A 19,575-nucleotide genomic window follows, 5' to 3' on the forward strand; every position below is an offset into this window, starting at 1 on the left:
TTTTGTGTTTTTAGAACAATTATTTTCATCTCAAGACAATGATCATAACACAAGACTTTTAAAACACCAGGACTGCTGTTGGAAGGGTATTCAAAATGAGGAGTAGGTCAGTCAGAAGCAGCAAATATTTAAACTAAAGGCAATTTAAAAAAGGACTCAAAAGCCATAATTGTCGACAGTGGCTTGTCAGGAGGCAATCTTGAGAAAGTTATGCAGTAATGGAAGTATCCTACAGCATCTGCAGGTCAAAATGCAGACAAATTAAGATAGAAAAGTCTCTCTCCAATTCAGTAAAAGTAACTATGTTTGAAACAGGACAGTAACTGCACTATAAAAATTGCTTGTGTAAACCACAAATGAATATGATCATTACCTGACGAGACACTGTAGTTACCGGTTAAGGGTCAATCGGATGGAATGTTTAATGACACGAATATTATTTGTTGGAACAGGCGAAGATGAATCTGGTAGTTCTTCACTTGCAAGTCTCTACAACAGAAAAATGGAAACCAAGCAGGGAAGGGGAAAAATGTTTAAATATGCATAATTTAAATAGAAGACAGGTAGAAAATGAAAATCTCCATGGCTAACCAATATCAAACCAAGAGGTCTAGTATATGCCCACCATACTGGTTATCTGCCCATTCTCTACTTGAAATTAAGATACTTGCATGCAAAGTGCCTGCTTTTCATTGTGATGGCATTTACTCATTAAGGGTGAGTCTACACTTTCTTTTTTTTTTTTTTTAGGGAAGGATTCTTTCAAAGATGGAGTTTACTTTTGAAAGAGCAGTGTCTATGCTGCTTTTCTTCTCACGAAAGAAGCTCTTTTGAAAAAGGAATATGCAAATGAGGGCCAGATATGTAAATCTGCACCTTATTTACATTTTCAGTTTTCCTCATTTGCATGCCTCTTTCAAAAGAATGCAAGTGTAGATGCACCCTAACAGTGTAGAGTAAGGGGCATTGCCGTTTTCAGTCTCTTCTCTCAAGAACTGAAGTTAGGCAAACCAGCATCAAGTTTCATGTTGCTGAAGAGGGTTGCCCGGTGTTTGGTTTGGGACCAGAATACTCAGTCAAAAAGTAACCTGTCAGCACTGCTGACTGGAGCCGGAAAAGTCTGGCTGGTGCAGGGCTGGCATGTTCCCAATAAAAGTGACACAGCCCTCAGCTTTTGGGCTGATGGAGTTTGTTATGCTACCCCCATCATGAGCACCAGCTCTGTAGTGCCCATTGACTAGGAAGGGGCAGCACCTGTGGGTGGAGGCAGTACACAGAGCCACCTGGCTTCAGCTCTGCCTTGAAACTCAGGGAAAATGCTGGCAGCTTCCTGGTAGCCCTTTGAGACAAAGCACCACCCAGAGCAGGCATCTCAAACTCAAAACCTACTGAGGGCTGAACAAATGAAAACTGATAGAAGTAAATCAGTAGGTCAATTAGAGATTGTTTTACATATATTTTATAATTTTTCAGGTCTTGTTTGACTATCATCAATTATTTTAATTTAAAATTTAATACTTAATATGAATTATTGTTTTATAATTTTAAATAGTTCATAAAATTTGAGAAAAGACACATAGTGAGGGAAGAAAGATAGAACACCGATAAATGCAGACTAGGGAGAAAAGCCAAAACATGCAAAGCCAGGTGTCAGGACACCTGCGTTCTATGGCTAGGTCTGCACTCTATGCAGTCTGTTTCATCATCTCTAAAAATGAGGATAACCTACCACACAGGAAAGTCACGAGTTAGCAACATGAATGAATGAGCTTTGCGATCTGTGGCAGGAAGGAACAGCAGCAGGAGTTAAAGAAGTGGTATCTGAGGGGAAGGGAGCTGTACAGACTTGAGAATGAAGATTACAGCTGAGAGAAACTAATCAACACCTTGCTGGTGGAACACCCATGATATGTCACTAAGTGTGTACTTAAGTCGGAACATTTCCATTGTACAGGGTTTGCTTTGTCATTGTTAATAGGCTTGAATGATGCTTTGGCCACTTATATGCATTTCCCACTCACCTTTGTACAGGGTGGGTGCAACACAGTGAAACCCTACCCCTGTCCCAAGAGCAGCCTCTCCTCACATGGAGGTTAGAGATTCTCCTTTCCCTGTCCTCCTTTCAGTGTGCCATAAAAGGCATCACAATCCAACTTTTTTACCTGCATAGAGGTAGCAGGGAGAGAGAAAAGGGGTGCTGGGTGGCCCCTAGTAGGGGAAGGGGTGATGGGGAGAGAGACCGGGTCAGGGTCTCAGCTTCTGTAGCTATTGTCTAAAGTCCAGAAAGGAGATTTGCTTTCAGTTCTACTGAAGCGTAAAACACTGTGCTGCCTCTCTCCTCTTAAACTCTCCCTGCTCCAGTTTCTCTGTACTTCCTTTTCAGACATTCTGGAGTTTACATTGCAATCCCCCATTGTACTACGTTCTCCCCCCTTTCAGACTCTCTGGGGCTTGTTTCTCCCCCCACATTACAGTGCAGTCCCCATTGCACAACCCCCCGGCCCTTTGAGACCTGCACTGCTTGCCATCATAGCGCAGCCCCCCATGCACTCCCCAAGGGCCTCTTGAGGCTTTCAGTATACCGCCCCCCCCATATTACTCTGCCTTGTGCTCCTCTGCCCCTTACTCCACCCCCATCTCCCATGGCTACCTACCACTGTCCCAGGCATGCTCCCTTCTCCACCTCAGCACACATGGGTTTCACCATCCCTCTCCCTAGAGCAGCCACACACCCTTCTCTGGCACACGAGTGGCAGGGGCAGGACAGACACCAGTCCAGCTCCTCAGGATGCCTGTGGTTGGCATATGTATTAAAACCCCAGAGCTCACCAAGGGGGTTTTAATACACAAATGTGCTGGACATGGACAGCCCAAGAAGCCAGAATTCATGTTTGTTCCACCCCCTGCTGCTTGCACATGGCCAGAGAAGGGTGCAAAATAGGGCAGGCCACCCTTACATGTTTTATTAACATCTAGTTGTGTGGGCCACAATCATCAATCAGGCTGCATGAGTTTGACATGGCTTACCCGGAGCCTACAGTCCAGCCCTGATTCCCCTGTCCCACCCAAACTTCCTCTGCCCTGCCCACCCTCCACTCCAAATCCCTCACCTCAGCTGAAGCCCTCAACCCTTCCCATGCCACAACCCCCTGCCCCAGCCTGGTCAAAGTGAGGGAGGGTGTAGGGGACAGTGTGACAGAGGGAGGGAGATGAATGAAAGTGGGGTTGGGCCTCAGAAGTGACCAAGCAGGGGCAAGGCCTCAAGGCAGGCATATTTGGTTTTGTGCAGTTAGAAAGTTGTCATCCCTACAAGGGATTCCAAAATCTGCTAGTAGAGATTTGAAAGAGGAGCAGGCTAAGAGTTAAGTTTCAGACTACATATCTGGATTAGCCTAAATTTAGATCAAGGCAATCAGGGCAGGGGGTGGGAGCAAAATCTGAAGTGTAATTGCTATAATTTGCAACTTTTTGAGCATATCTGGTTTTTATTGAAGTATTTAACATGTAGATTGACAGCTCAGTACTCCATGAAGATTGTGATAGAAGCAGAGCATGGATTCTAACACTGCAAAGGCATTTTGCCAGGAAACTGGGAAAAAGGGGCTTTGTCTGGTTTTTTTGAAGTGGCTGTGAAGTTTAAATGCCTGAGATTGTAGGAGGCAGAAGTTTGCGTGCACACAAAAGAAGTTTTTTTCAGAACTGTGGTTGTATGCCTAAACCTTTTAAGCAAGCATGGCAATTTGGGGCTTCTGTCAGGGCTGCTGAAGCAGCTCTTCAGAATTCCCTTGCACACTGTGCAAGTGAGAATCACAGCATATGTTGCCACAACATTAAAGAGATATAATACATGAATAAAAAAGCACTTGACACTGTCAAATAGCTAGTTTTGTTTGTAAAGAAATATTACCTTGATGTGTGCAGGAAATCATCACTAATTTTCATTTACCTGTGAACATAAAGACTCAGTAAGACAGTACCTGTGATCTTGATGTGTCAATAGTTGGAATAAGCATGGATTCCTCCTGCTCAAGGCTCTCCTGAAAAGCCAAAGTTTGTAAGAATAGCATACTGAGCATAATGGAATTTAAGCATCTTCATATGTAAAGCACAAATATCAACTAATAAATATTAAATGCCTGTTGTAGCTACATTTCTGGTTCCAACTAATGAGAAAGGATTTATGAAACTTTAAACACCTCATAATATCTATTATGTGGAAAGTATTCTGGCATATTTTATACCTCTAGAGGAGGACCTCCTGACCTACCCAAATATATGCATCACACGGTGTGCTACTCAAGGTAACACTTTTTAGCTATACTGTTGTTACAAGACACATACATACCAGAGATCCCTGTAAGCCATGCACTTGAGACCCCCAGGAGAGATGCAGAGGCTGTCTAGTTCATAAGCAGAGAGCCCACAGCCCCCTACATCTGGCTGCATATATATTTCTACCTGTGGTGCACATCTGAATTTGCCTCAGTACACACAAAATTTATTCTGCCCATGGATGGAAAATAGAAGGAACATTGATCCATACATTTTTCATAGGAAAAAAGCGTGTAAGCCTTTAAAATTGCTTAAGTTTGAATTTACATAAAACAGACCATTAATTTGAACAACAATTTTACATATACATCCAGGCTCTAACGTAAGTAGTGAGAGCTTCTGCCTATAGGTTGAACTACCTTTTCTTTAAAGAAGTTGATAGAAAAAATTTTGAAGGAGACAAGATTTAAACTGTGTTATAGAAGAGTTAGATCTGAGAAAGTTACAGCTTTTTGGTTTATTGGCAGTCCTGAATAAAAGCATTTGGTTTGACCTGACCCAAATTCAAAGAGCTTTTGCCAAATGGAACAAGTCAACAAAAACATTAGGTCAAACAAATTATTAAAATTTGTCTGAAATTATGGGGCAAATTAGTGGCAACATTCAAATAGATTTGACCAAACCTGTTTTTCATCCAATCAGCTATTTGTCCAAAAAAATTCACCCAGTTCTAGTTTTAGGTCTAGAAATTATTCAAATGCTCTTGGAGGTCAGAGTACTAGGTTACATATTGGTTTTCAATCAAATAATTTCTGGGTTTGATATGTAGAGAAACAGGGAAATGTAATTTAAGTGTAATTCCTTAGATATGCTGCTTATATCACACAGTTTAGTCTAGTCAAGGTTTTTTTTTTTTTTTTAAAAAGACTAATGCCTCAAACTGTATCTTTTCCCCCTCTGTGGATTTTCTCTCTATGTCTTGCATTCCCTAATCTTTGAAATCTAAATCCAGCCCAATTTACTATAAGATGCATAGATTCTAAGTCATTTATATGGTGAAGTCTTATGGACCAAATTGTCCGCAGACACAAGTACACCTTTCATTGAAATCAAGGATTTGTGAAAGCATATCTGGGGTTGAACTTGGCCTAGAACAAACAGTCTTTAGTAAAGAAAGCATTGCTCTATGACTACAAAATACAAGCAAGAGCCAGATGAGTGGGCCTGTTCTGGGGCCCAGTAGGATCTTTCAATTACTTGAGAATAAAATTTAAGGTTTTGGAAATGTATAAACAACTTAAGTGTTTTCTAGTTGGTTCTTTTCTTTGTACAAAATGGAGGTAAAACTAGCAAAAGCTGTTTTTTCAATAAATTTAATGATACTAATAGTTAACTCATTGAGGACTAATCACAATTTCCAGGAAAACGGAACTGACAAAAAACCAGAGGGTTCTGTCAATATCAGCTGCTGACAACCTATCCATCACCTCAAGTGCCCCTAAAAGGCCACCTGCACCTGAGGCACTGTTCAGAATGTACTACAGGGAAGATTAAGATGTCTTCCCACTATAATCAAAGCCATTTTCTCCAGTGTATTACCCCTTTCATAAGCATATCAGAAGGCACATACTAAATCTGTTAACTTTGTAACGTGGGATGAGTGAACTCTAAGTTTCCAACTCATTGTTTAGATCATTAAAATTTTGTAAGGAAGGGTCTGTAGTTTTATCTACCACCTGTCGCTGCAAATTTCTCAGATTAGCTAAAGTTCTGTGGAGTAAAATCTGGTTAATCTGAGCAAATTATGAATCTTCTAAACAATCAGTTTCATCTGTATTTTGCTGCAGTGCTAGCAGCATCGATACTTAAGTCTATTAGTTTGACACAGAAGTCAGATTCTGTGAAGTTCCAGGTCCTGTGACTTCTGCAGTGACCTTACATTGCTGGGATAGTCTTGGGCCACCATACCCCTCTGCCCCAGCAGCAACAGAAGTGTGGGTGTAAGGAGGATGGGTGGGGTGTTCAGAACTGGGAAAGTCTGGGGGCCCTGGGAAGCAGTTGCTTAAGAGAGTAGATTCCTGGAAGCAGTGACGCATACCTCCCTTCTCACCTATATGGAGATGCAGCCAGGTGGCTCCAACCCCTGCTTCAGCCTGCAGGCAATCAATCCCATGGCTCCCATTGGCAGGGGTTCCCTGCCAAGAGGTTCTGTAGAGCCAGCACTTTAGGGCAGAGACTGTGCATGGAACTGCCTGACTGTGCCTCTAAAGAGCACAAGGTGTTGCCACTTCTAGGTGCCAGATCATGGATAGGTCAAGTCATGAAGTTCTGTTTACTAAACCATGACTTTCAGTAAAGGTACCCATGAATAAAACAACTTCACCAATACCTACCAGAAGTGGTGTGGAAGAGATTATTTACTTCAACTAAGGTGTATAATTAATGGTATCTGCAACAAGTCCTGTGGCACCTTACAGATTAACAGATATTTTGGAGCATAAGCTTTCCATGGGCAAAGACCCGCTTCATCAGATGAGTGCACAGTCTATAAGGCACCACAGCACTTCTTGTTTTTGAAGATACAGACTAACATGGCAACCTCTCTGGTATCTGTAATGTTGAGATTTCTCCCATCATTAATTCTATAATCCATATTTAGATCCAATGCATCCTTCAGTCTGCGTAGACTATGGATCGCGCCCTTTGTAACTCCATTTAAGATAGTCATTTGCAGCGTTGACTGACTGTTGAGGCCCACACAAAAGTGACAGTCCTTGCTACATCTGCTGCATACATAGCGGGTGTCTGCCACGTCCTTGCTGTCCTTTCTATGGGCTCTCTTCTCCTCTGCCAGCTGTCTGATCTTCATCTTGCCCTTCTGAAGTTCCTGCTTCCAGCTGCTGGGGTCATCTGCCAGCTCTTCCCAACTATCTGGGGATATGCTTACCTCCTTGAGGTCCCTCTTACACAGACATCTTTGTAGCACAATTGGGGGCATCCAGGAGGTCTTTTGCCAGAGACTAGCTCGCTGTACAGGAGGTCTTTTGGGATCCTTCCATCATTCGTCCTATAGATGTGACCAAGCCAGCAGAGCCGCTGCTGCCTGAGGAGGGTATGCAAGGTTGGAATTCCAGCTTGCTCGAGTACGGTGTTGTTGGACACTCCGTCCTTCCATATCCCAAGAATGCGCCTGAGGCAGTGCAACTGGAAGACAGACTCTTTTCCTGGTGGGCGTACAAGGTCCAAGACTCACTGCTGTAGAGGAGAGTGCTGAGGATGCAGGCTCTGTAGACTTGCATTTTGGTGTGAGTGTACAGCTTGTTATTGTTCCACACTCTAAGTCTGAGCAGAGTTGTGGCTGATTTTCCAATCCTCTTGTTTAGCTCAGACTCCAGCGACAGAGTGTCGGTGATGGTGGACCTGAGGTAAGTAAACTCGTGGACGACCTCTAGCATGTAACTGCCAATGCTAATTGATGGAGGTTCAGCAACATCCTGACCAAGTATGTTCATCTTCTCTAGGCTGATGGTAAGCCCAAAGTCCTTGCATGCTTTGGAGAACTGATCCAGCAGTTTTTGAAGCTGGCCTTCTGTGTGTGTCACTACAGCAGCAGCATCTGCGAACAGCATGTCTCTAATGAGCACTCTCTGCACCTTAGACTTAGCTGTCAGCCTTGCAAGATTAAACAGTTTCCCATCAGATCCTGTGTGCAAAAAGATGCCCTCTGTTGAGGATCCAAAGGCGTGCTTCAGGAGGAGCACGAAGAGGATCCCAAACAATGTCAGAGCAAGGACACATCCTTGTTTGACACCACTCCTGATGCTGAAGGCATCCGATGATGATGTGCCATTATATTGGATGGTTCCTCTTGTGTCTTCATGGAAAGACTGGATCATCCTGAGTAGCCGTTGTGGACAGCCTATCTTGTGGAGCAATTTAAACAGTCCATCCCTACTGATGGAGTTGAAAGCCTTAGGTCAGGTCAATGAAGGTGACAGAGTGGCTTCCTCTGCTCTCTGCATTTCTCCTGCAGCTGCCTCAGGGAGAAGATTCTGTCAATGGTAGATCTCTGTGCTGAATCCGCACTGGGATTCAGGATACACCCTCTCAGTGAGCTTCTGGAGTCTGCCAAGGATGACACGAGCAAACTATTTACCAGCGATACTAAGGAGGGAGATTCCACAGTAATTGTTGCAGTCACTTCTGTCTCCTTTGTTCTTGTACAAGGTTACAATGTTGGCATCCTGTGTATCCTGTGGTGCCTCACCCTCTCTCCAGCACAGGCATGGGTTCCAGGAGGAGTGCGCCCAAGGCACACTTGATTACCTCTGGTGGTATACCATCCTGGCCTGGGGCCTTTCCTACTGCAGTGCTGTCAATAGCTTTCTTCAACGTGACCACAGTTGGTTCCTGGTCCAGCTCGTCCATGACTGACAGGAGCTCGATGGCGTTGAGGGCTGTATCAACCACAGTGTTCTTGCACGAGTACAGCTCGGAGTAGTGCTCAACCCATTGCTCCATCTGTTTGGCTTTGTCAGCGATGACTTCACCAGATTTGGATTTCAGAGGTGCTGTCTTGTTCTGGATGGGTCCGATTGCTTTCTTTATGCCCTTGTACATTCCCCTGAGATTACCAGAGTCAGCACAGGTCTGGAGACTGCTGCATAGCTTAAGCCAGTAGCTGTTGGCACAGTGCCTGGCTGTCTGCTGTACTATTTTTCTGGCTACTCTGAGTGCTTGCTGGGTACTCTGACTCGGTGAGTGTTTATACTCCAGAAGTGCAGCGCACTTTTGATGACTGAAATCATCTCGTCGGCTTTGGCTTCGAACCAGTTGTTTGCGTTTCCAGCTCTTCTTCCAAACACTGACAAGGCCGTATTGTACATTGTCCCCCTCAGATGCTGCCATCTGGATGTCACATCAGCATCCCCAGGGCTGCTGCGCAGATTCTCCTCAAGGGTCTCCTAATATTTCAGCTTTTTCTGAGTTTGCTGTCTTTCTGGCATCAATGCGGGGCCTTCCAGTTGGTTTAGAATGGTGCAGTTTCTTGGGTCTCAGCTTGAGCTTGGAGCAGACTAGCGAATGACCTGTGTTGCAGTCGCCACTATGGTAGCTGCGTGTCAGGACGACGTTTGAGGTTGCCGCATCTGGTGATGAAGTCTAATTGGTGCCAGTGTTTTGCGCGTGGGTGTCTGCATGACACACTGCTGTGGCTTGGTTTAAAAAAAAAAAAAAAAGTGTTTGTGATGCAGATTGTGGTACATGCGAAGTTCGAGGAGATGATGTCCACTGTCATTCATTTTTCCCCACACTGAAGTGACCTAGGCAAGAGGACCACGAGTCACGAGTGGCTCCAACTCTTGCATTGAAGGCACCCAAAAGGTACAATTGTTCACGAGCAGGTATTTGCACTATAGCTACGTCTACACGTGAAGCCTACATCGAAGTAGCTTATTTCGATGAATAACGTCTACACGTCCTCCAGGGCTGGCAACATCGACTTTCAACATCGACGTTGCGCAGCACCACATCGAAATAGGCGCTGCGAGGGAACGTCTACACGCCAAAGTAGCACACATCGAAATAAGGGTGCCAGGCACAGCTGCAGACAGGGTCACAGGGTGGACTCAACAGCAAGCCGCTCCCTTAAAGGGCCCCTCCCAGACACAGTTGCACTAAACACCACAAGATCCACAGAGCTGACAACTGGTTGCAGACCCTGTGCATGCAGCATGGATCCCCAGCTGCAGCAGCAGCAGCCGCCGCCAGAAGCCCTGGGCTAAGGGGTGCTGCCCACAGCGACCATAGAGCCCCGCAGGGGCTGGAGAGAGTGTCTCTCAACCCCTCAGCTGATGGCCGCCATGGCGGACCCCGCTATTTCGATGTTGCGGGACACAGATCGTCTACACGTGCCCTACGTAGACGTTCAACTTTGAAGTAGGGCGCTATTCCCATCCCCTCATGGGGTTAGCAGCTTTGACGTCTCGCCACCTAACGTCGATGTTAACATCGAAATAGCGCCCAACATGTGTAGCTGTGATGGGCGCTATTTCGAAGTTAGTGCCGCTACTTCGAAGTAGCGTGCACATGTAGACACGGCTTATGGCAGCACTGAGCTCGTCATAGAACTTGTCCTTTGCTTCTGGTGTGGCGTTCAGGGTTGGAGCATAAGCACTGATCAGGTGGACAGGACAGGTACAGGTTTGAAGTTTGACCTGAAGGAGTCTTTCTGATCTGCCCGTGACTAGTTCCCACCATTTGCAGAATGGTGTTTCTGATGACAAAGCTGACACTGTGCTCCCTGGGTTCCTCTTGGGCTTTGTCCTGCCAGAAAAAGGTGTAGTCCTTTTCCTTTAGGGACACCAAAGCTGCAAGTTGTGTCTCCTGCAAAGTGGCGATGGCAACTTAGAGCCTCTTCGGTTCCTTGTTGATGACAGCAGTCTTTTGGGTGTTGCTGATGTCCTGAAGATCTTTAGTCAAACCTGTCAACATGGTCTGTACATTCCAACAGGCAAGCTTGAAACTTTGATTATTTCCTTTTCTTAATAATTTTCTTGTTGGTTTGTCTGGTGCTTATTTCAGTCACTTGTCAGGTTTGGGAACCTTAAGCCTCATGCACCCAGTGAGGCAAGTGAACTTTTTATAGTCACTAATAATCCTACTTACAGCTTCTTTAATCAACTAAGATGCAGAGCTTTAGTTTCTAAGTGGTGGTTGATAGCATTAGCTGGTCTTTTGTTAATCCACAGGCGATATGGCTTTGAACTAGTCCCTGGCTGTAGGGTGGAGGAGGGGTGAGGCTGAGCTCCTGTCTTGCATGCTGATGAAAGTTAGCTCATGTGCCACTTTTGGCACTGGTGTGGGGGGTGGTGGTGGAGGTTGTGACCTTCTGCTCTATTGGAATCCCACGGGGCGGGGGGTGGGTAGAGAAAGGAGAATGTCTGATAGCAACAGAGTCGAAAGAGTCTTGGCAATTTGACTGGTTTTGTTCTTCACAAGTGAAGGGGAGTGGAGTCTTCATTCCTCTGAAGATATGAGGTTCTGGAAAGAACACAGGCAAGTGAATCAATTAACATGAAATTCCAAAGCTCCTTTTAGGGTTTAACGTGAAGAGTAGATGGAAGAAACTTGATCCTTATGCAATATATGTACAGATAATCTGCCACCATTTAAGATTCACAAACCTTTCCTTGTAGTCACCACCTCAGCTAGACAGTGTCCATCACGCAAGATATATGGCACAAGTAGCTAAGGGTTCAAAGAGGAGTCTGAGTACCAAGAGAACAAGCTTTAGGTACCATTAGAGAGCAGGCTTCAGAATGGGTGGAAAAGTTATTAGGTCTTTCTAGAATTTACTGGTCAGTGCATGTGCAGAGAGCAGGTAGCCCTGAGAAGGTGACTGGTATGCAGCTACTGCCTTCAGGAGTACTCACAATGGGCTTATGGACAAACCTGATGTCTCAAAGACAGGGTCTCACCCAAGATGAGATGTATTTGTAGTTTCTGCGACAGCATTGCTGATGTTCCCAAGAAAAGCGCTTCCATTTAACTACATAACATTTTCTAGTAGACTCCTTTCTGTTAGAGAGGAGGTCTCTTATGGCTCTGAAGCATGAGCAACCTAATAATGAGGACCATCCAAATCCTGAGCTGACATGGATGCAGATCAAGGTGCTCGATATTGCTTTTCAACTAGGTCAGGTGGATACAGCTCCAAGTTAGACAAGACAGAAGTTGGTCCTAAACTAGTGCAGGTCTCTTGGGAGTGGAGAGCACAGAGCGGGGGGAAGAAAATGTCAGTGGATGCCTCAGTCTCCCAAAGTAGAAAAGGCTGATTCCAGTTCCAGTGGTGGTGCTGTTGGAGGGAAGATGCCTTCTGTGTATGAAATGGGTGATAAACTCATTCACGTGGTCAGTTGCCTCAGAGAGGACTCTGAACAGGGCTTCACAGTCTTCTCCGTGAGGCATGTGTGTAGACAAAGTTCTTTTCTTTCTTGGGTATGGCTGGGGAGCAATCATCATGATATAAAAGTTTTCCCATGACAGTACAGGCTGCACTGGTGGTAGCTGCTGACTGAGAAAGGATCTGGGGCAAGAAACATGGTGTTGGATGCCTGTGGTCTTGGGCACAGCCCTGTACCTAAATGGAGTGGTTTTCCCCAGAAGATTAATGTATAAAATAGTAAACTGAGCAAAACTTTACAATTTTTATTTTGTAGAATGCAGCCATAAAAGGTACAGACAACTGAAGGTTCCAACCTAGACCATGTGGCAGTGAGAAGAAACTGGAGATATTGTGATCTGTCTACCCTGCTCTGTCCCCTCAGACACAGGCACAGGTAAGCCAGGGCATATACACAGACCAGACATCACTTTCAAATTCCACAGCGCCGGATACAGCATGCATGCATTACCCATAGTGGAATACAACAGGGACCATCACTCAAGAAGAAAAATTTAGTCTTTAGTCAAACTTCAATGACTAATGCACATTTTGGAGAAAGGCAGGCTTTGGTAAAGATTTTGATTCCACTTCTACAATTTAAGACACTAAATACAGCATACAGGTCATTCAGCAAAAAGAAGATAGTCCAGAATTAACAGTGCTGATATTTCTATGCATAAAATAAGCAAAATACAGGTTGAACCTCTCTAGTCTGGCACCACTGGGACCTGACTGGGTCCAAACCAAAGAGTTTCCCAAATCCCAGGAAGTCAGTTTTGTCTTGCTGCATTAGTAACCCTTCCACAGCCAGCTGGGCTCTAAGATGACATTTGGAGGTGAACTAGAGCTAAACAGCACAGAACAGAGCCAGGACTGGTAGCTGCAGGAAACTAGGCTACCACTGATAACTGTACATAAGGATAACTAAAATCATGCTGGCCCATGGATGTTGCTGGAAAGGTTCAACCTACAGTAAGAGCTTTCAGGCCTGTTTTATAAATCAATAAGCAACACATAGGACACAAGCCTAGTTTATTTAAAAACCCTTTCCAAATTATTTTTAAATGTTTCAAAACTTCACATTTGATGTTCATATAAGACTGTTTATTCCTCTTTTTCCTAGAGTATCCAGTGGTAGGTTTGGTATAGCAATTGTTTCCAACTTTTCGAGCACCTATCAAAGTTTAGGACTTAGTGTGTTGCTGGAATGAAACTTTCGCATCAGATCTCAAAAGTGTATCCTAACTTTTCTACTTACACGAGTTCTGAACATTAGACATAAGGAAATCCCCAACAGGATTAGCCTAATTACAATGAAGTATTAAAAATTAAAATTATAACATTACCTGCAGACTCTTCCGGAGTTTATCTGTATGCATCTCTCCAAATCTTTTTCCCTTTGATTCTGTATTGAAGTGTGTTTTTACCTTTTCTACATCTTTAAGCCTTTTATTGCATTCTTCTGATGAAGGTGAGTGAGGTCTTTTAGGTGCAGTATTTTTAGAATTTAGAGTTAAAATTCCATTTAGGAGCAGTTGTCCCTGTGTAGGAGGAGATGTAATAAACCGAGGAATCACATTTCGTCCTACGACTGTAGGTATGGTGCATCCAGTTGGAGGTATAATTGTTTTTGTTGTAATCTCTGTCTCTGCACAAAGAAAACAGCCTTTAAATTTGTTAGTTAAAGTTTACATTTTCCTCACTATATTGGGATACCTACTTGAACCAATCACTGGGATGGAGAATCCTTTAACAGGCACTGGTGGCATAGCGACATTCAATGGCTTCTCTCTACTGGTAGCAGCATTGGTTCTCTGAAGTATAGTGTTCCTGTTAAATACAAATTGTGTATGCTCTTATGTGCACTGCAGATAAAGCTAGTCTATCAACTGCACACTTTTTACCAAACTGCTTGAATTAGCCACTCAGAAAAATACATGTTCTGTATATTGGAGACAGTTGATTTCTGGCACAAAGCTTTTGCAGCCATTCCTATTTATTCATGGTCATCATCATTAGAAGTCTGTAGATTGTACAGTCTTGCATTTTACTCTATGTATTTTGCAAGACCAAAAGTAAACTTTAAAAAAAAAAAAAAATCTATAATTTAGTAGCATACATGCCACAGCAATTTCTATTAATACTGAAATGAGTAAGAACTGCCAAATGACCATGCCCACACTAAAAAGTCAAACTTATATTTGAAAGCTCTTCACATTGCTACAAGGCACATGGGACAAACTTACAAACTGACCTTTCCGCTTCTATCAAAGAAGATTTATCCAATTTAGAGATCCTGTTTAATGAAGGAGAGCTATATCGTGTTCCGATGTCTGTCTGTGTGGAACCATCCAAAGAGCTTCCATCCACTGAAACCTTTGTAGGTGGAAGTCCACTAATATTTCGACCAATGTCTGGTATGCTTTGCTGAAAGCAAAGGTTATAAGTTTGCCTTTAAAAAAAAAAAAAGTATGCATGCATGCAGCTATTATGTGAAGGATCAAAGCTTCCTCTTACCTTCTTTCTTTTCTGTAAAATTTCACCAGGCAAATAATAATGCAGTTGCTTCTTCTTCACATGAGTTGCTTCTATCTTCATACCTTCTTTCAGCATATTGATGTTATTTGCCTGCCTGTGAACTGTAATATGCAATTACCCCATTTAAAGCCACAATACACAGATTCGGATTCAATGCAGATTAAATTTCTGAAAAATATTTCTGAATGAAGACACCAGAAGCAGACCTTCATTAAGTGTTTTTACACAGAAAATATTGGAATATTGTCAGTATCTTGAAGCTTGTTTAAATTAAAGCTACAGTAACAGACTGTTACAAGGAGTTTTCAAATTCATGGCCAGTTGACAAAAACTTACACTGGGAAGCTCATTTTACTTCAATGTAGTCCATTTGACATTTATATTCTGTCACCATCCTCTAGTTATTTTAACTTTGTTTAAAAATCTCTTTAGAAAACTGGTTATGGGTGTCTATGCTACTTTAAAAAGAGTTGAAAATTGACACTTAAAGGAAAGTAGGGCTTGGCAGGGTGATTTTTTTTTTTTTTTTTTTTTTAAAGTGCTAGTCAAAATTTAATTTCCACTTTGAGTCATTGGCTTGAGGAAGTTCAGTTAAGTTTCGCCACTGAGTAGTGTTGGGAAATGATGGATTCAAATATGCATAATCTGCATACTAAATAACTCAGTTTAAAAATAGTTAAATCTAACAAAACAGCAGAAATGTAGCACTTTAAAGACCAACAAAATGATTTATTCGGTGATGAGCTTTCATGGGACAGACCCACTTCATCAGATCAATCTAATTTCCACTACAAATGGATGTTTATAAGTACAGGGGACTAAAAAAATTGCAGTTGAAACTATCATGGGGTTGTTAGTTGAGCTGCTTGAGATAATTATGCACAAAGGAAAGAAAACAGTCCTTGTAAAGCATGAGGTAATTGATGTTTATTCATGCCATGTGTTAGTGTCAAATTTGAATATGAATTCCAACTCCCAAATTTCTCTAATTGGTTTTTAAATCCTCCCACCCCTCATTTGTGTCAGTTTCTACTGCACTTTTTTGGTCTTCTGTACTCATGTCAGTCTGTACTGGAAATGAGATTGATCTGATGAAGTTGGTCTGTCCCATGAAAGCTCATCACCAAATAATTTACAGTCTTTAAAGTGCTTCATTTCTGCTGTTTTATTTTGTTGGAATACAGACTAATACGGCTACCTCTGTTACTAGTTAAATCTAAAAATGCATACAAAAAAGCTTGATTGGTTTATTTCATTTCACTAGCATGACTGCTCACAAATTGAGCAAACAGGCAAAGCAGAGGTAGACATTAAATTGGACTGATAACATAACTTAAAATTAGGCACATCTTTGAGAGTGTCTTTTTCCCTAATCTGTAAGCCAAATAAAGTTATATCACCTTTACTTTTATAGATTCCAAGTTTATTGCTGGGAATCACATTTGTGTAGATTCAGTATTAATGGCTTACTTATTTGACTTTACATTCTGCATTTGTTTGACAGATGTGGTAGCAATTCAAGTCAGTTGTTCATTAGACTGACAAGAGTATGCAGGATCCTAGACTTCCAGTCATCTCTCATCCTGCTCCATTCAAAACTATTTGAATCAAATTCAAATGGGACTTGAGCTCTTGAAGATTTGTCTATGCAACATTTATCTAGCAATTTAACTATGTACTACTGGTATAAATGTGAATATTGGTAAGTTAATGAAAAGTGGCTTACATGGGTAAACTACCTATTCACCAGTGGAACGACATCCATGCTAACTGAATTGGTTGCAACAATTTAGTTCTATTGGTTTCAAATAGACAGAAAAGATTAAGAGGTTATTTGAACAAGATTTTTATATCTTCCCACATCACTGCCACTTGGATTAGGAAAGCCTGGACCCAAACTCTTCTTTGAGGAAATCAAGGAATAAGCTATATCATAAGGCAAATTTCTACTGTGGCTGCAATTATCCTAGTATAGGCATTATATAACTATACTGGTTATAATTAAAATGATACAACTTATTTGGTAAGCCCCAACATCTGCCTAAATGACTCCCAAGAGGTCTAGGCATGCACAAAACCATCCACATCAGCATCCATAGCATGCTTTAACAAGGGGCAATTGTTATAATGAAAGAAAAAAATACATCAGTTTACTATCAATGTTTAAAGGTGAAAAAGGACAGTCAGACCTGCCATTCAAATAAATGCACATAGGCATGCACCTCCAGATCCTTACATAATTTGCAAAAACAGTCTAATAAACTCATGTAATGGGCTTCTGAATTAAGATTTTTCAAATACTTGTACATTTGTTACTATTTGTATGCCAGACATTTCTTAGCGGTTCTCAACTGCTTAGTCATCAAAAAGACTCTTGCCCAGAGGAATCGTTAGTTACCACATTATCCAAGCACCATTGTCATCTCTCTGACAACTGCAGTTTAACAAGTACTTTTTCCATGAACCATCAGATGCCCCCTCCCTTCCCTGAATTCCTGAGGCAAGGGATATTTTGGAGCATAAGCTTTTGTGGGCAAAGACCCTGCTGTAGTGGGTCTTTGCCCAAAAAGCTTATGCTCCAAAATGTCTGTTAGTCTATAAGGTGCTACAGGACTTCTTGTTGTTTTTGAAGATACAGACTAACTTGGCTATCTCTCTGGTACTTGGGGAAAGGGAAACCCAATGACTCAGCCAAAGGGGGTGTGGGGAAAGGGAGAGGCACAGTAGAGTACACAGCAACTGAGAGCGCCACACAGGACTGGTAGCATTAGCTGTACTGTCATGCCTTTCCCCCGCCCATCTGCCTCCTTTCCTGGGATCCTGGGGAAAAGGAAACTTTCACTGTCTCAGCAAAGTAGGGGGAGAGAGGGATGGTGAGGGGAAAGCATGCCCTGCCTCCTCCCTCTGCAGCATGCACATCTGCAAAAAACTGCTTGTGGAATCCACGATCCTGCATGTGCCCATGTGTTGGTTTTCTGGTTGGGGAAGAAAGTTCTGAACAGACCAGAGTCCCTAAAGATGTGCACATCATGAACCATTCCCCACCAACCCATGTTTATGTTGGTGAATTGACCCTTATGATCCACCAATGCCTGCAACACCACTGAGAAGTACTCCTTAAGGTTTATGTACTCTGTAGCAAGGTGGTCTGGTGTCATGATAGGGATTGTGCATTCCATTTATCTCCCCACCTCAGTCAGGGAACCCTACCATGACAAAAGCATCCACTGTATCCTGCACATTTCCCAGAGAGTTGCTGTCTTTTCATAGAAGTCTACTGATTGCCTAGGCTACCTGAGTGACAAACGCCTCCCACTATAGATTTGCCCACTGACTGGTAGCCATCTGGCATTGCAAGCTTCCACAGAGCTACTGCCACTCACTTCTGAACTGTCAAAGCAGGTCTCATTTTGGTATCGCTCTGCTTCAAGGTGGGGGGAAAGTAATTAAAAGTTCCATGAAAGAGGCCTTACATGTGCAGAAAATTTGTAGCCACTATCAGTCATCCATCCCTGCATAACTATGCAGTCCCACTAGTCTGAGCTTGTTTCACAGCACCAGAACCAGTGCTCCACTATGTACAATGCACTGAGTGCAGCCACTGTCTCCCCATTCCTCCTGTCCAGTCTCACACATTTGTGTATGTCCATGTCCTGCTCAGGGTCTTCTCTGCTCTGAAGGTTGTTTAGGCTCTGCACATACTGCAGCACAATTTGTATGGTGTTCACAATACTTGTAATGGCATTTGCATGTGAGTAGGGTGATGAGACATACCCAGGACATCCATGGCACTTTATCCCATCAGACACTGGGAGCTTGACCCACAATGCAAGGGGGGCAGCAGGAATTGTGGGATAGGTATTTATAGTGCATTGCTGACAAAAATCAAAAATTGCCCACCCTAATGGGGATGTACTCCAATATCATGTGCTGGTGTGGATATATATGCACCCTTGGCTTTACAAAATTAGATGGAAAAAATTGACCTTACATCAGATTTGTTAATTGCTGAGTACGGACATATCCTCAGTCTTCACAATGTCCAATCACCATGTTCCTAATATGGCTTATCAATAAGTAGTGCTGTCTCTCACTTATTGTACAAGCTATAGCAGGTACACTTCCAAGTAAGTTATCAGTTTTGTCAAAATAGGAAGTTTATTATTTTAAGATTAAATCTCCACATGCTCTGCACCTATACCATCACTGTAACTACCCTAGAGAAGTTAGATTTTGGGAAGTTTGTCTAAATAGCTAATAGATAGATCTCGTGAGTGTCAAATTAAAAATATACCAAGACTAAAGCGATATAGAAGCTTACCTGTATCTGTGAATGATTGGATATCATATGTTAAATCAATGTTAACGCTTTCTGAATTTTCCATTTTCTTAAAAATTATTCCCAAGAACCACATTGATACATAGTTGCTCCTTGGAGGGGGAGGGGGAAAAAAAAAGATCACATTTCATTTGTGTAAATGTCAGCTCTATTTGTATGTTCCCAGTTTACTTAATCCCCTTCCTGAAGCTTATCTCCTACATTGTTTAGCTATTCAATATGATAAAGTTTCTGAATTAATCTGTAATTTAGCACTTAATTGTTTTGGTATACTAGTCAGCTGTACAGTATTTTGTTCATTCTTAAAATGTTATGATGTGTTTAGAGTGTCTTCTCTTGAAGCTACACAGCTGTGAAGCACTGAGATTAGCTTGCAATACCTCCACGTGCATTCTTGCAAGATATGTAGAAAACTGAAATCTGCTAGTCTTCAGTCTATTTTAACAGTGACCAAACTACTACATCCTTAAGGTTTTCAGTT

At 42.6% G+C, this 19,575-nt stretch overlaps 1 protein-coding gene across 1 annotated transcript in view; it reads right to left on the reverse strand.

Moving 5' to 3' along the window:
• Positions 1 to 390: 390 nt before the first annotated feature.
• PAPOLG (poly(A) polymerase gamma) overlaps positions 391 to 19,575 on the reverse strand; it is a 47,224-nt gene continuing 28,039 nt past the window's right edge. Inside the window, exons 15-21 of the mRNA XM_074988493.1 lie at positions 19,077 to 19,186; positions 14,735 to 14,856; positions 14,472 to 14,644; positions 13,938 to 14,047; positions 13,564 to 13,865; positions 3,978 to 4,037; positions 391 to 489 (exon numbers count right to left, since the gene is read on the reverse strand). Coding sequence (XP_074844594.1) covers positions 391 to 489; positions 3,978 to 4,037; positions 13,564 to 13,865; positions 13,938 to 14,047; positions 14,472 to 14,644; positions 14,735 to 14,856; positions 19,077 to 19,186 — 976 coding nt within the window. The remainder of the gene's footprint in view (positions 490 to 3,977; positions 4,038 to 13,563; positions 13,866 to 13,937; positions 14,048 to 14,471; positions 14,645 to 14,734; positions 14,857 to 19,076; positions 19,187 to 19,575) is intronic.

The sequence above is a fragment of the Carettochelys insculpta genome, chromosome 3 (assembly GCF_033958435.1).
Source record: "Carettochelys insculpta isolate YL-2023 chromosome 3, ASM3395843v1, whole genome shotgun sequence".
In the NCBI taxonomy this organism is placed as follows: domain Eukaryota; kingdom Metazoa; phylum Chordata; order Testudines; family Carettochelyidae; genus Carettochelys; species Carettochelys insculpta.